Source organism: Rhinopithecus roxellana, chromosome 2 (genome assembly GCF_007565055.1).
Source record: "Rhinopithecus roxellana isolate Shanxi Qingling chromosome 2, ASM756505v1, whole genome shotgun sequence".
Taxonomy (NCBI): Eukaryota; Metazoa; Chordata; class Mammalia; order Primates; family Cercopithecidae; genus Rhinopithecus; species Rhinopithecus roxellana.
This window is the reverse complement of record NC_044550.1, coordinates 127,693,956-127,708,573: the sequence shown is the minus strand read 5'-3', so window position 1 is coordinate 127,708,573 and position 14,618 is coordinate 127,693,956. Positions and strand designations below refer to the sequence as shown.

Here is a 14,618-nt window from a genome sequence, read left to right as displayed (position 1 = left end):
GTTGCACTGGCTACCTCTGAACTCCCTAGAATTCTAAATTTATCATTCCATGTATTAATTATTCCAGTGATTCCTCCCATAAATAAGCTGTTCCTTGGGCGAAATGAGAGACAGTTTGGGAAGCTGTGTTTCTTGTTTCAGGCAACTAGTAGTATATAAAAGAACCCCATTCTTTTTTTTTTTTTTTTTTTTTTTTTTTTGAGACGGAGTCTCGCTCTGTCGCCCGGGCTGGAGTGCAGTGGCCGGATCTCAGCTCACTGCAAGCTCTGCCTCCCGGGTTTACCGCCATTCTCCTGCCTCAGCCTCTGAGTAGCTGGGACTACTGGCGCCCGCCACCTCGCCCGGCTAGTTTTGTTCTATTTTTTAGTAGTGATGGGGTTTCACAGTGTTAGCCAGGATGGTCTCGATCTCCTGACCTCGTGATCCGCCCGTCTCGGCCTCCCAAAGGGCTGGGATTACAGGCTTGAGCCACCGCGCCCGGCCAAGAACCCCATTCTTGAGGGCTGCCCGCAAGCATGTGCCCATTAGCTAAGCAGATAACCTAAAGACAATGAGGCCAGGCATGGTGGTTCACACCTGTAATTCCAGCACTTTGGGAGGCAGAGGTAGGTGAGTTGCTTGAGCTCAGGAGTTCAATTCCAGTCTGGGAAACATGGCAAAACCCCATCTCTACAAAAACTACAAAAATAGCGGGCATGGTGGCACACACCTGTAGTCCCAGTTACTTGGGAGGCTGAGGTGGGAGGGTGGCTTGAACCTGGGAGGTCGAGGCTGCAGTGAGCTATGATCATGCCACTGCACTCCAGTCTGGGTGACAGAGCAAGACCCTGCAACATGTTCTTAAAGAGTAGAAAAACATGTAATGCTTAGTTCACTTCAGAGCCTTCCATGGAATACATTTCAGTGAGTGACAGACACGATATTTTTGTTCCATTAGAAGTATTTTATTTTAAAGTACACTTGAAATTTTAAATGTTTACAAATTCAGAGGTTTAAAAAACTTCAAAAGTCACAGACACAGAGTTTAGGAAGCTGAAGGCTGAGAGTCTCCCTTCTCACTTAATCCATGCTTTATTTTGCATTCCTCACAGGTAAGCAGGCAGTGCCTAGAAGAGAAGCAAAAATAGACAGTGGTTTGTACTTTGACACTGGAAGCTCTAGTCTTTACATAATATTATTATTCTTATTATTTTAACCTATTTTTTTAAAATCGAGATGGGGGAATAGTCTATCTATGTTGCCCAGGTTGGTCTCGAGGGCTCAAGGGATCCTCCCACCCCTCTTGAGTAGCTGAGACTACAGGCATGAACCACTGCACCTGCCTTTAAAACAATATTAGATATATAGTCTATGCTAAAGTTTACTAGCCTTGTTTTTTCAGAAATAATAGGAGTTGTTGCTTGGTTTATGGCCCCCAATATTTCACCCCTCAAAAAGCCAATAATGAGCTTTATGTTGAAACAGATGGTTGTATTTGTGGTCAGGGTCAGGCAGGGTTTGAACATCTTGATTCTTTTTGAATTCAAGTAATTTCTAACAATAGCATAAAAATTATAAACACACAGTGCGTTGATCCAGGATTAAACTATATGCCTATGGAGTTAGGTTTGGACACACATGTACACATACATATATATACAAATAATTTTTTAAATTAGAAAAATGAGACTTCCAGAATTTCTGGCTTATAGTTTGCTGAACTTGTCCCAGTTTCCTTAGGATACCGAGGAAAATGCACAGCTTCATTCTAGAATAATATTCACATTTGAATATGGAATAGATGTCGAGTCCCTTCTTGCATTAAAGTTTTATAATCTTACAAATTCAACAAACATTTACTACTATGAGGAGTTGGCAACGGGATAACTTTATGCAGGACAGTGATAGGATGTGTTTTGAATGATAGAAAACTCATTCAATCTGGCCTGGATGGGAAGGATTACTTCGAAGGTAGCAAGGCCAGAAAATGCTATTGTAAAACCCTGAAGAGATGGATGAGGAACCCCTTTCTCTCACTTATTTCCCCCCATTGCTTTGAGAATGAAGTGAAAATCCTTAGCATGGCATAAATTCCTTCAGGAGCTGACCTCTACCTGCCTGGACTTCCAGCTTGTTCTCTGCCTTTCCCAATAGCTCTTTATGCTCCAGCCATAGGATGTGTTTATGGTTCCCTTTAAAAATGAAAATTTCTCTTCTCTACATACTATTCCTGGCCCGGAATCCCCTTCTTCAACCCTGCTATAGCTCCTACTATAGCCATAGCTCCTGCTATATCTCCTCTTGTCATAGCTTCTGCTGTAGCTACTACTACTTGAATCTATTAAGATTCAAGTCAAGCATCATCACCTACTCCAAGAAGTCCTTAATGCCTATTCCTTAACCCTCCCCTCCACCTCAACTTAGTTAAGTGCCCCACTCTACTTTCCCTTAATTAAGAAATCAAATAGCTCTGTGAATTACTGCCTCTCAGATTTGCTGGTAATGGCCCTTCACATAGGGCATAGCAATTGGTTATCAGCTATGAATGCAAGCCCAGAGTGGGGCTGCTGTGGCTGGCAGTGGGAAGGCAAAATGAAACCATAGAATGCAGAGCTTAAAGGAGCCCTGGAAACTAGTTACTTCAGTCACCTCCTTTCACAATGGACATTGTCTGAAAAATGTAGATTTCAGTCTTGTGTTCATAATTATTCTGAAATCCAAAGTTGGTTAATTGTAAAAGACACTCCTGAAATTGAAGAGGAAGAGGAAGCAGTCAACAAAATTCTCTCCTTTACTTGTGATACTTTTTCTTTCTTTTCCTACACAGACCAGAATCATGTGGTCAGTTCCTCCTCAGCAAGCTGACTCTAAAACACAACTTAGCAAGGATGTACTGAAGTTAGTGTTGTCTGTAAAAATGGAATTAATGATTCTCTGGTGGCCTTGCTTCTGCAATGGGAGGAGTAAGGGTTTGGAAAACAGATGATCTGAGGTGAGAGACCCTTTTCTACCCACTGCTAATGATGTCACCTTCAGAAGGTCTCTGCAGCTCTTTGGGTCTCATGCAGCTCATCAGAAAGAGACAGTATTGAAGGGCCCCTACAGGACTAGGGAACATGGCTTTCCAAAGTCACATAGTTAGAAAAAGAACTTGAGTGTTTTGACTTCTAGTCCAGTTTGTTTTCATCATATTGTGCTGCTTCTCAGATAGAACCCACTGTGACTAGTGAGGGGTCTTTAGAGAAATGTGTCCCCAACACTAATCTTGTAACTACTATAGTAAAAATAGCTAATGTTTACTGAGCACTTACTGAGTGTCATGAATAATCATTTATATTCTTTACATCTCATAAAAACTATCCTGATCACTATTTTATACAGATATGGAAATTGAAGATCAGAGAGCTTAAGAAACTTGCAGGGTCACACAACTTAGTTAAGCGGTAGAACTGGTTTTCAACCCAAGTACTATAACAGCAGAGGTGATGCCATTAACTCCAAAGTCATACTGCCTATTTCCCCTATAGAGAATCATGATATATACAGTATTAACATAGAAAAAGCTCTGAGAAGCCCTGCAGTAAAGAAATCTGTTAAAGTTTTGTGTACCTCTGTGATGGTGGAAGCCATAACTGCTCATTGAGGAATTCTTTAGAAACTTGCACAATGTTTGAACACAGTAGGTTCCCATTAAATATTTATCAAACAAATGAAATTGGTAAGTGTAGTAACAAAGTCAATACTAAACTTGAGGGTTAAAACTTTTTTAACATGTGAATTTTAAAAAGTGTTTAATATTATAAATAATGAATAATCTTTCATTTAATTTCTTATAATTACATTACAATCCCTCAACCAAACAGATTACAAACCTGTTATGCTGTGGACCAAAACCAGCCCCACGAAGCTGATCTTCAAAAAAATAGAATTTACTCTGGCACACTCCTATGTATGATACCTTTCCAAGGCCAAATCCCAAGAGACCAGCAACTGTAAAAGCAGGTTGGGAGAGATCATTTAAAGGTTGAGAATCTTCTCCATTAGTTATCTTCCAGAGCTTTAAAAATTAACGCTGGTAATTTTAAAATTAAAAGGACCATGCTAAATCAATGGATGAAGACTCTGAGAAGGAAGTCTCTATTAAAAAAGAACAGGATTGGGAACTGGAGACTTCCCCATCTCAACTTTGAACTGGTGGTGGAAGGGGCAGGACAGAGCAAGCCACAGTGCTGTCCTGGAGACAGACGGCCAGAGAGGGCCCACCTGTCAAGCAAATGGTTGAAGCCACGGGGGCAGGGGAAGGTGGCTGGGTTGTGGCTATAGGCAGCTTCCAAATCACTGGGTAGAAATGCCCCTAATCTTCCTTATGGCCTTGGAGTAGTGGAGAGTTTCAGTCCATCTTGTCTACGAGGGAGAGGGACCCTCCTATGGAAGAGATCTCAAATCTGTTCCTCCTGCTAGGAATGAATGCGGTTTCAGACTATCAACTAAAATGTGTCCCTTTCAACATAAAACATCTGCTGATACTAGGTGAAGGAAGATGAAACACCAAGTTTGTGGTTACTCTATTATTAGAAATCCCCTGATTCTTAAAATTATTACTCATTTTTTATATTCATTGTAAAAAACATTTTGAAAAGACTGGCCAGGGCAAAAGAAAATAAAAATCCATAAAATATCTATCATTCAGAGGCTCTGCTACTGATAATCTCATTATACATCCTTCCAGTCCTTCTTAGTCCATGCTTTAAGGATGGTCTAAGAAGAAGTCCCTACTGCTAAGCTGTATATCAGAAAGTGTTGAGTGAACTAAGAAATGCAGAGTAGCAGAAAATAGAGGCTGATTTTTAAAAAAGTCAATATAGGCAGTTTAGTTAAGCTGGACATTCATATCTCCAGTTGCTAGTAATGTCTTTTCTTTTTTCAAAATTTTACTTATTATTATTATTTAAAACAGATACAAGGTTTCACCATGTTGCCCAGGCTAGTCTGGAACTCCTGGACTCAAGCAATCCACCCGCCTCAGCGTCCCAAATTCCTGGGATTACAGATGTGAGCCACCACACTTGGTTTGCTTTTTTATTTCTGTGACTTACGTGCAACTTTGGGCAATGATCCAAATCTAGGATTAGCTGTCAAATAACCTAAGGAGTAATACAGAAATACATTATTATTTCATTTTATAACTTAAATTATAAGTTATTCTTAAAGTATAAAGAAGTCTCCAAAATTTAAGACATAAAATGTCTTAAATGTATACATATTCTGACTTTAGAAAGATGATCTTGGCCGGGCACAGTCGCTCACACCTGTAATCCAGCACTTTGGAGGCTGACGTGGGCGGATCATCTGAGGTCAGGAGTTCGAAACCAGCCTGGCCAACATGGTGAAACCCCGTCTCCACTAAAAAAATACAAAAATTAGCCAGCCATGATGGTGGGTGCCTGTAATCCCAGCTACTCGGGAGGCTGAGGCAGGAGAATCGCTTGAACCCAGGAGGCAGAGGTTGCAGTGAGCTGAGATGGAACCAATGCACTCCAGCCTGGGTGACAGAGCGAGACTCCATCTCACAAAAAAAAGAAAAAAAAAAAAAGGAAAAACGAAAAAAAAAAAGATCTTTTTTTTTTTTTTTTTTTTACTATACTGTAAGTTCTAGGGTACATGTGCATAACGTGCAGGTTTGTTACATATGTATACTTATGCCATGTTGGTGTGCTGCACCCATCAACTCGTCAGCACCCATCAATTCATCATTTATATCATGTATAACTCCCCAGTGCAATCCCTCCCTCCTCCCCCCTCCCCATGATAGGCCCCAGTGTGTGATGTTCCCCTTCCCGAGTCCAAGTGATCTCATTGTTCAGTTCCCACCTATGAGTGAGAACATGCGGTGTTTGGTTTTCTCTTCTTGTGATAGTTTGCTAAAAATGATGGTTTCCAGCTGCATCCATGTCCCTACAAAGGACGCAAACTCATCCCTTTTTATGGCTGCATAGTATTCCATGGTGTATATGTGCCACATTTTCTTAATCCAGTCTGTCACAGATGGACATTTGGGTTGATTCCAAGTCTTTGCTATTGTGAATAGTGCCGCAATAAACATACGTGTACATGTGTCTTTGTAGTAGAATAATTTATAATCCTTTGGGTATATACCCAGTAGTGGGATGGCTGGGTCATATGGTACATCTAGTTCTAGATCCTTGAAGAATTGCCATACTGTTTTCCATAATGGTTGAACTAGTTTACAATCCCACCAACAGTGTAAAAGTGTTCCTATTTCTCCACATCCTCTCCAACACCTGTTGTTTCCTGACTTCTTAATGATTGCCATTCTAACTGGTGTGAGATGGTATCTCATTGTGGTTTTGATTTGCATTTCTCTGATGGCGAGTGATGATGAGCATTTTTTCATGTGTCTGTTGGCTGTATGAATGTCTTCTTTTGAGAAATGTCTGTTCATATCCTTTGCCCACTTTTTGATGGGGTTGTTTTCTTTTTTTTTTTTTTTTTTTTTTTTTTATTATACTTTAAGTTCTAGGGTACATGTGCATAACGTGCAGGTTTGTTACATATGTATACTTATGCCATGTTGGTGTGCTGCACCCATCAACTCGTCAGCACCCATCAATTCATCATTTATATCATGTATAACTCCCCAATGCAATCCCTCCCTCCTCCCCCTCCCCCCTCCCCATGATAGGCCCCAGTGCGTGATGTTCCCCTTCCCGAGTCCAAGTGATCTCATTGTTCAGTTCCCACCTATGAGTGAGAACATGCGGTGTTTGGTTTTCTGTTCTTGTGATAGTTTGCTGAGAATGATGGTTTCCAGCTGCATCCATGTCCCTACAAAGGACGCAAACTCATCCTTTTTATGGCTGCATAGTATTCCATGGTGTATATGTGCCACATTTTCTTAATCCAGTCTGTCACAGATGGACATTTGGGTTGATTCCAAGTCTTTGCTATTGTGAATAGTGCCGCAATAAACATACGTGTACATGTGTCTTTGTAGTAGAATAATTTATAATCCTTTGGGTATATACCCAGTAGTGGGATGGCTGGGTCATATGGTACATCTAGTTCTAGATCCTTGAGGAATTGCCATACTGTTTTCCATAATGGTTGAACTAGTTTACAATCCCACCAACAGTGTAAAAGTGTTCCTATTTCTCCACATCCTCTCCAACACCTGTTGTTTCCTGACTTCTTAATGATTGCCATTCTAACTGGTGTGAGATGGTATCTCATTGTGGTTTTGATTTGCATTTCTCTGATGGCCAGTGATGATGAGCATTTTTTCATGTGTCTGTTGGCTGTATGAATATCTTCTTTTGAGAAATGTCTGTTCATATCCTTTCCCCACTTTTTGATGGGGTTGTTTGTTTTTTTCTCGTATATTTGTTTGAGTTCTTTGTAGATTCTGGATATTAGCCCTTTGTCAGATGAGTAGGTTGCAAAAATTTTCTCCCATTCTGTAGGTTGCCTGTTCACTCTGATGGTAGTTTCTTTTGCTGTGCAAAAGCTCTTTAGTTTAATTAGATCCCATTTGTCAATTTTGGCTTTTGCTGCCATTGCTTTTGGTGTTTTAGACATGAAGTCCTTGCCCATGCCTATGTCCTGAATGGTACTACCTAGATTTTCTTCTAGGGTTTTTATGGTATTAGGTCTAACATTTAAGTCTCTAATCCATCTTGAATTAATCTTTGTATAAGGGGTAAGGAAAGGATCCAGTTTCAGCTTTCTACTTATGGCTAGCCAATTTTCCCAGCACCATTTATTAAATAGGGAATCCTTTCCCCATTTCTTGTTTCTCTCAGGTTTGTCAAAGATCAGATGGCTGTAGATGTGCGGTATTATTTCTCAGGACTCTGTTCTGTTCCATTGGTCTATATCTCTGTTTTGGTACCAGTACCATGCTGTTTTGGTTACTGTAGCCTTGTAGTATAGTTTGAACTCAGGTAGCGTGACGCCTCCAGCTTTGTCCTTTTGACTTAGGATTGTCTTGGCAATGCGGGCTCTTTTTTGGTTCCATATGAACTTTAAAGCCGTTTTTTCCAATTCTGTGAAGAAACTCATTGGTAGCTTGATGGGGATGGCATTGAATCTATAAATAACCTTGGGGAGTATGGCCATTTTCACGATATTGATTCTTCCTATCCATGAGCATGGTATGTTCTTCCATTTGTTTGTGTCCACTTTTATTTCACTGAGCAGTGGTTTGTAGTTCTCCTTGAAGAGGTCCTTTACATCCCTTGTAAGTTGGATTCCTAGGTATTTTATTCTCTTTGAAGCAATTGTGAATGGAAGTTCATTCCTGACTTGGCTCTCTGCTTGTCTGTTACTGGTGTATAAGAATGCTTGTGATTTTTGCACATTAATTTTGTATCCTGAGACTTTGCTGAAGTTGCTTATCAGCTTAAGGAGATTTTGGGCTGAGACAATGGGGTTTTCTAAATATACAATCATGTCATTTGCAAAGAGGGACAATTTGACTTCTTCTTTTCCTAACTGGATACCCTTGATTTCTTTCTCTTGCCTGATTGCCCTAGCCAGAACTTCCAACACTATGTTGAATAGGAGTGGTAAGAGAGGGCATCCCTGTCTTGTGCCAGTTTTCAAAGGGAATTTTTCCAGTTTTTGCACATTCAGAATGATATTAGCTGTGGGTTTGTCATAAATAGCTCTTATTATTTTGAGGTACGTTCCATCAATACCGAATTTATTGAGCGTTTTTAGCATGAAGGGCTGTTGAATTTTGTCAAAAGCCTTTTCTGCATCTATTGAGATAATCATGTGGTTCGTGTCTTTGGTTCTGTTTATATGCTGGATTACGTTTACTGATTTGCGAATGTGGAACCAGCCTTGCATCCCAGGGATGAAGCCCACTTGATCATGGTGGATAAGCTTTTTGATGTGCTGCTGAATCCGGTTTGCCAGTATTTTATTGAGAATTTTTGCATCGATGTTCATCAGGGATATTGGTCTAAAATTCTCTTTTTTTGTTGTGTCTCTACCAGGCTTTTGTATCAGGATGATGTTGGCCTCATAAAATGAGTTAGGGAGGATTCCCTCTTTTTCTATTGATTGGAATAGTTTCAGAAGGAATGGTACCAGCTCCTTCTTCTACCTCTGGTAGAATTCAGCTGTGAATCCATCTGGTCCTGGACTTTTTTTGGTGGGTAGGCTATTAATTGTTGCCTCAATTTCAGAGCCTGCTATTGGTCTATTCAGGGATTCAACTTCTTCCTGGTTTAGTCTTGGGAGAGTGTAATTGTCCAGGAAATTATCCATTTCTTCTAGATTTTCTAGTTGATTTGCGTAGAGGCGTTTATAGTATTCTCTGATGGTTGTTTGTATTTCTGTGGGGTCGGTGGTGATATCCCCTTTATCATTTTTTATTGCGTCTATTTGATTCCTCTCTCTTTTCTTCTTTATTAGTCTTGCTAGCGGTCTGTCAATTTTGTTGATCTTTTCAAAAAACCAACTCCTGGATTCATTGATTTTTTGGAGGGTTTTTGTGTCTCTATCTCCTTCAGTTCTGCTCTGATCTTAGTTATTTCTTGCCTTCTGCTAGCTTTTGAATGTGTTTGCTCTTGCCTCTCTAGTTCTTTTAATTGTGATGTTAGAGTGTCAATTTTAGATCTTCCTGCTATCTCTTGTGGGCATTTAGTGCTATAAATTTCCCTCTACACACTGCTTTAAATGTGTCCCAGAGATTCTGGTATGTTGTATCTTTCTTCTCATTGGTTTCAAAGAACATCTTTATTTCTGCTTTCATTTCGTTATGTACCCAGTAGTCATTCAGGAGCAGGTTTTTCAGTTTCCATGTAGTTGAGCGGTTTTGATTGAGTTTCTTAGTCCTGAGTTCTAGTTTGATTGCACTGTGGTCTGAGAGACAGTTTGTTATAATTTCTGTTCTTTTACATTTGCTGAGGAGTGCTTTACTTCCAATTATGTGGTCAATTTTGGAATAAGTGCGATGTGGTGCTGAGAAGAATGTATATTCTGTTGATTTGGGGTGGAGAGTTCTATAGATGTCTATTAGGTCCGCTTGGTGCAGAGATGAGTTCAATTCCTGGATATCCTTGTTAACTTTCTGTCTCGATGATCTGTCTAATGTTGACAGTGGAGTGTTGAAGTCTCCCATTATTATTGTATGGGAGTCTAAGTCTCTTTGTAAGTCTCTAAGGACTTGCTTTATGAATCTGGGTGCTCCTGTATTGGGTGCATATATATTTAGGAGAGTTAGCTCTTCCTGTTGAATTGATCCCTTTACCATTATGTAATGGCCTTCTTTGTGTCTTTTGATCTTTGATGGTTTAAAGTCTGTTTTATCAGAGACAAGGATTGCAACCCCTGCTTTTTTTTGTTCTCCATTTGCTTGGTAGATCTTCCTCCATCCCTTTATTTTGAGCCTACGTATGTCTCTGCATGTGAGATGGGTCTCCTGAATACAGCAGACTGATGGGTCTTGACTCTTTATCCAGTTTGCCAGTCTGTGTCTTTTAATTGGAGCATTTAGTCCATTTACATTTAAGGTTAATATTGTTATGTGTGAACTTGATCCTGTCATTATGATATTAACTGGTTATTTTGCTCGTTAGTTGATGCAGTTTCTTCCTAGCCTCGATGGTCTTTACATTTTGGCATGTTTTTGCAATGGCTGGTACCGGTTGTTCCTTTCCATGTTTAGGGCTACCTTCAGGGTCTCTTGTAAGGCAGGCCTGGTGGTGACAAAATCTCTAAGCATTTGCTTATCTGTAAAGGATTTTATTTCTCCTTCACTGATGAAACTTAGTTTGGCTGGATATGAAATTCTGGGTTGAAAATTCTTTTCTTTAAGAACGTTGAATATTGGCCCCCACTCTCTTCTGGCTTGTAGAGTTTCTGCCGAGAGATCTGCTGTTAGTCTGATGGGCTTCCCTTTGTGGGTAACCCGACCTTCCTCTCTGGCTGCCCTTAAGATTTTTTCCTTCATTTCAACTTTGGTGTATCTGGCAATTATGTGTCTTGGAGTTGCTCTTCTGGAGGAGTATCTTTGTGGCGTTCTCTGTATTTCCTGAATTTGAATGTTGGCCTGCCCTACTAGGTTGGGGAAGTTCTCCTGGATCATATCCTGAAGAGTGTTTTCCAACTTGGTTCCATTTTCCCCCTCACTTTCAGGCACCCCAATCAGACGTAGATTTGGTCTTTTCACATAATCCCATACTTCTTGCAGGCTTTGTTCAGTTCTTTTTCTTCTTTTTTCTTTTGGTTTCTCTTCTCGCTTCATTTCATTCATTTGATCCTCAATCGCTGATACTCTTTCTTCCAGTTGATCGAGTCGGTTACTGAAGCTTGTGCATTTGTCACGTATTTCTCGTGTCATGGTTTTCATCTCTGTCATTTTGTTTATGATCTTCTCTGCATTAATTAGTCTAGCTGTCAATTCTTCCACTCTTTTTTCAAGATTTTTAGTTTCTTTGCACTGGGTACGTAATTCCTCCTTTAGCTCTGAGAAGTTTGATGGACTGAAGCCTTCTTCTCTCATCTCGTCAAAGTCATTCTCTGACCAGCTTTGATCCATTGCTGGCGATGGGCTGCGCTCCTTTGCAGGGGGAGATGCGCTCTTATTTTTTGAATTTCCAGCTTTTCTGCCCTGCTTCTTCCCCATCTTTGTGGTTTTATCTGTCTCTGGTCTTTGATGATGGTGACGTACTGATGGGGTTTTGGTATAGGTGTCCTTCCTGTTTCATAGTTTTCCTTCTGACAGTCAGAAGGACTGTCTGTTGGTCTGTTGGAGATTGCTTGAGGTCCACTCCAGACCCTGTTTGCCTGGGTATCAGCAGCAGAGGTTGCCGAAGATAGAATATTGTTGAACAGCGAGTGTACCTGTGTGATTCTTCCTTTGGAAGTTTCCTCTCAGGGGTGTACTCCACCCGGTGAGGTGTGGGGTGTCAGACTGCCCCTAGTGGGGGATTTCTCCCAGCTAGGCTACTCAGGGGTCAGGGACCCACCTGAGCAGGCAGTCTGTCCGTTCTCAGATCTCAACCTCCGCGTTGGGAGATCCAGGGCTCTCCCCAAAGCTGTCAGACAGAGTCGTTCGCGTCTGCACCGGCCCCCGCTGCTTCCCCTGTTGGTCTTCAGCTGTGCGCTCTCCCCAGAGGTGGAGACTACAGAGACAGGCAGGCTTCCTTGAGCTGCTGTGAGCTCCACCCAGTTCGAGCTTCCCAGCGGCTTTGTTTACCTACTTAAGCCTCAGCAATGGCGGGCGCCCCTCCCCCAGCCTCGCTGCTGCCTTGCGGATAGATCGCTGCAGACTGCTGTGTTAGCAGTGAGGGAGGCTTCGTGGGCGTGGGACCCTCCCGGCCAGGATGTGGGATATATTCTCCTGGTGTGCCTGTCTGCTTAAAGCGCAGTATTGGCGTGGGAGTTACCCGATTTTCCGGGTGTTGTGTGTCTCAGTTCCCCTGGCTAGGAAAACGGATTTCCTTCCCCCTTGCGCTTCCAGGTGAGGCGATGCCTCGCCTTGCTTCAGCTCTCGCTGGTCAGGCTGCAGCAGCTGACCAGCACACAAAAAAAAAGATCTTAAAGGAGTTATGATTCACCTCTCAGTTGAATTTAACTGCCAGGTAGTCATTTTAGGCAAATTACAAATATTAGCTATAATGTGTAGAAAAATAATATGAAACAGACAATTCAAGACTCATTCAAAGACATCAAGCAAAGGTAGGGCTGACAACAGTGTTCAAAGAGATTAGCCATCATCCTCTTTTTTTTTTTTTAAACTATACTTTAAGTTAGGGTACATGTGCACCCTCTTTTCTTTTTAAGTAACTCAACATAGAGAGTTTCCATTTGGAGATTCACAGTGTATATCATTATTTTACAATGCAAATAGTACAACTCGTGATAGTTAGAATAATGGCCTTTTAGAGATACCCACATCTGAATTCCTGGAAAAAGTGAATGTATTAGGTCCCAAAAGGGGGATTAAGGTAGAAAATGGAACTGATGTTGCTAATCAGATGACTTTAAAAGAGAGAGATGATCAAGATGGCCCAATGTGATCCTTCAGTGTGGAAGAGGAAACGTGACAGGACAGAGAGATGGCAGCAAAAGAAGAATTTGGCTCAATGTTGCTGACTTTACGGTCATAGGAAGGGGCCACCAGTTAAGAAATATGCATGGTTCTAGAAGCTGGAAAGGAAAAGAAAGCCCACGAGCTTCCAGAAGGAACACAGCTGCGGTGATGCCTTGATTTTAGCCCAGTGAGACCCATTTCAGAATTTTGATTTCCAAGAACTGTAAGATAATACATTTGTGTTGTTTTAAGTCACTCTGCTTGTGGTAATTTGTTAGAGATGTTATAGAAAACTGATATTAAACTCCGAAAAAATATGTTAGCATAGATGCAAAAAATGGTAGATGTCTTGGTCTGTTTTCTGCTCCTATAACAGAATACTACAGGCTGGATAATTTATAAAGAACAGAAGTTCACTTGGCTCACAGTTTTGGAGGCTGAGAAGTCCAAGAGCATAGAGCTGGCATTTATGAGGGTTATCCATGGCAAGGAAGTGCAGGAAACAGAGAGCAAGAGGAGAGGCTGAACACATCCTTTTTATCAGGAACTCACCCCCATGATAATGGTATTAATCCATTCATGAGGGTGGAGCCCTCACAACCTCTTAAAGGCTGCACCTCTTGAGACTGTTACAATGGCGGATAAATTTCACCCTGAATTTTGAAGGGGACATTCACACCACAAGCAGTAGGTTTAGAGTAGTTTAGTACTTATAAAACGTAATCTGGGCTGGGTGTTCTTGCCTGCAATCTCAGCACTTTGGGAGGCTGAGGTGGGCAGATCACTTCAGGTCAGGAGTTTGAGACCATCCTGGCCAACATGGTGAAACCCTAAAAATACAAAAATCAGCTGGATGTGGTAGCACAGGCTGGCAATCCCAGCTACTATGGAGGCTGAGGCAGGAGAATTGCTTGAACCCAGCGGGTGGAGGTTGTAGTGAGCCGAGATCACGCCACTGTACTCCAGCCTGAGTGACAGAGTAAGACTCTGTCTCAAAAACAAATAGACAAACAAAAAAACCATAATCCCCATAGATGTCCCAGCCCTAATATTTTTATCTGTGTCAAAAATGATCTGAAAAATGCTATCTTCAAATTGTAAAAATACAATCATATTTAATACATGACCTTTATGGACAAGAATGATATTGGTCAAAGTGGGATTCTCCTAGATATGTGACATGTGGTTTTTGAGACTCAGAAAAGAACTAGGACTTCTTCCCTCATATTTACTGGTACAAATGTTCCTTTTAAGATCCTGGTAATCAAGCCTGGGTGTGATGGTTCACGCCTGTAATCCCAGCACTTTGGGAGGCTGAGGTGGGAGGATCACTTGAGCTCAGGAGTTCGAGACCAGCCTGGGCAATATAGTGAGACACTGTCTCTGCAAAAATTAAAAAAAAAAAAAAATTAGCTGGGTGTGGTGGCATGTGTCTATAGACCCAGCTACTTGGGAAGCTGAGATGGGAGCGTCACTTGAGCCCAGGAGGTTGAGACTGCAGGGAGCCATTATTATGTCACTGCAGTGGATGAGGGCGAGACCATGTCTCAAAAACAAACAAATAAACAAAAAA

At 41.3% G+C, this 14,618-nt stretch overlaps 1 protein-coding gene across 3 annotated transcripts in view; it reads right to left on the bottom strand.

The window, feature by feature from the left end:
• Positions 1-922: 922 nt before the first annotated feature.
• Positions 923-14,618, bottom strand: part of OCIAD2 (OCIA domain containing 2) — a 31,243-nt gene continuing 17,547 nt past the window's right edge. For 2 of the 3 annotated variants that reach the window (XM_010354960.2, XM_030916714.1), the window contains 3 exons: positions 5,076-5,123; positions 3,852-3,969; positions 923-1,106 (listed from right to left, as the gene is read on the bottom strand). In XM_010354960.2, the coding sequence (XP_010353262.2) occupies positions 1,025-1,106; positions 3,852-3,969; positions 5,076-5,123 (248 nt within the window). In that variant the 3' untranslated portion in view covers positions 923-1,024. The remainder of the gene's footprint in view (positions 1,107-3,851; positions 3,970-5,075; positions 5,124-14,618) is intronic. The other variant, XM_030916721.1, reaches the window with a different exon arrangement.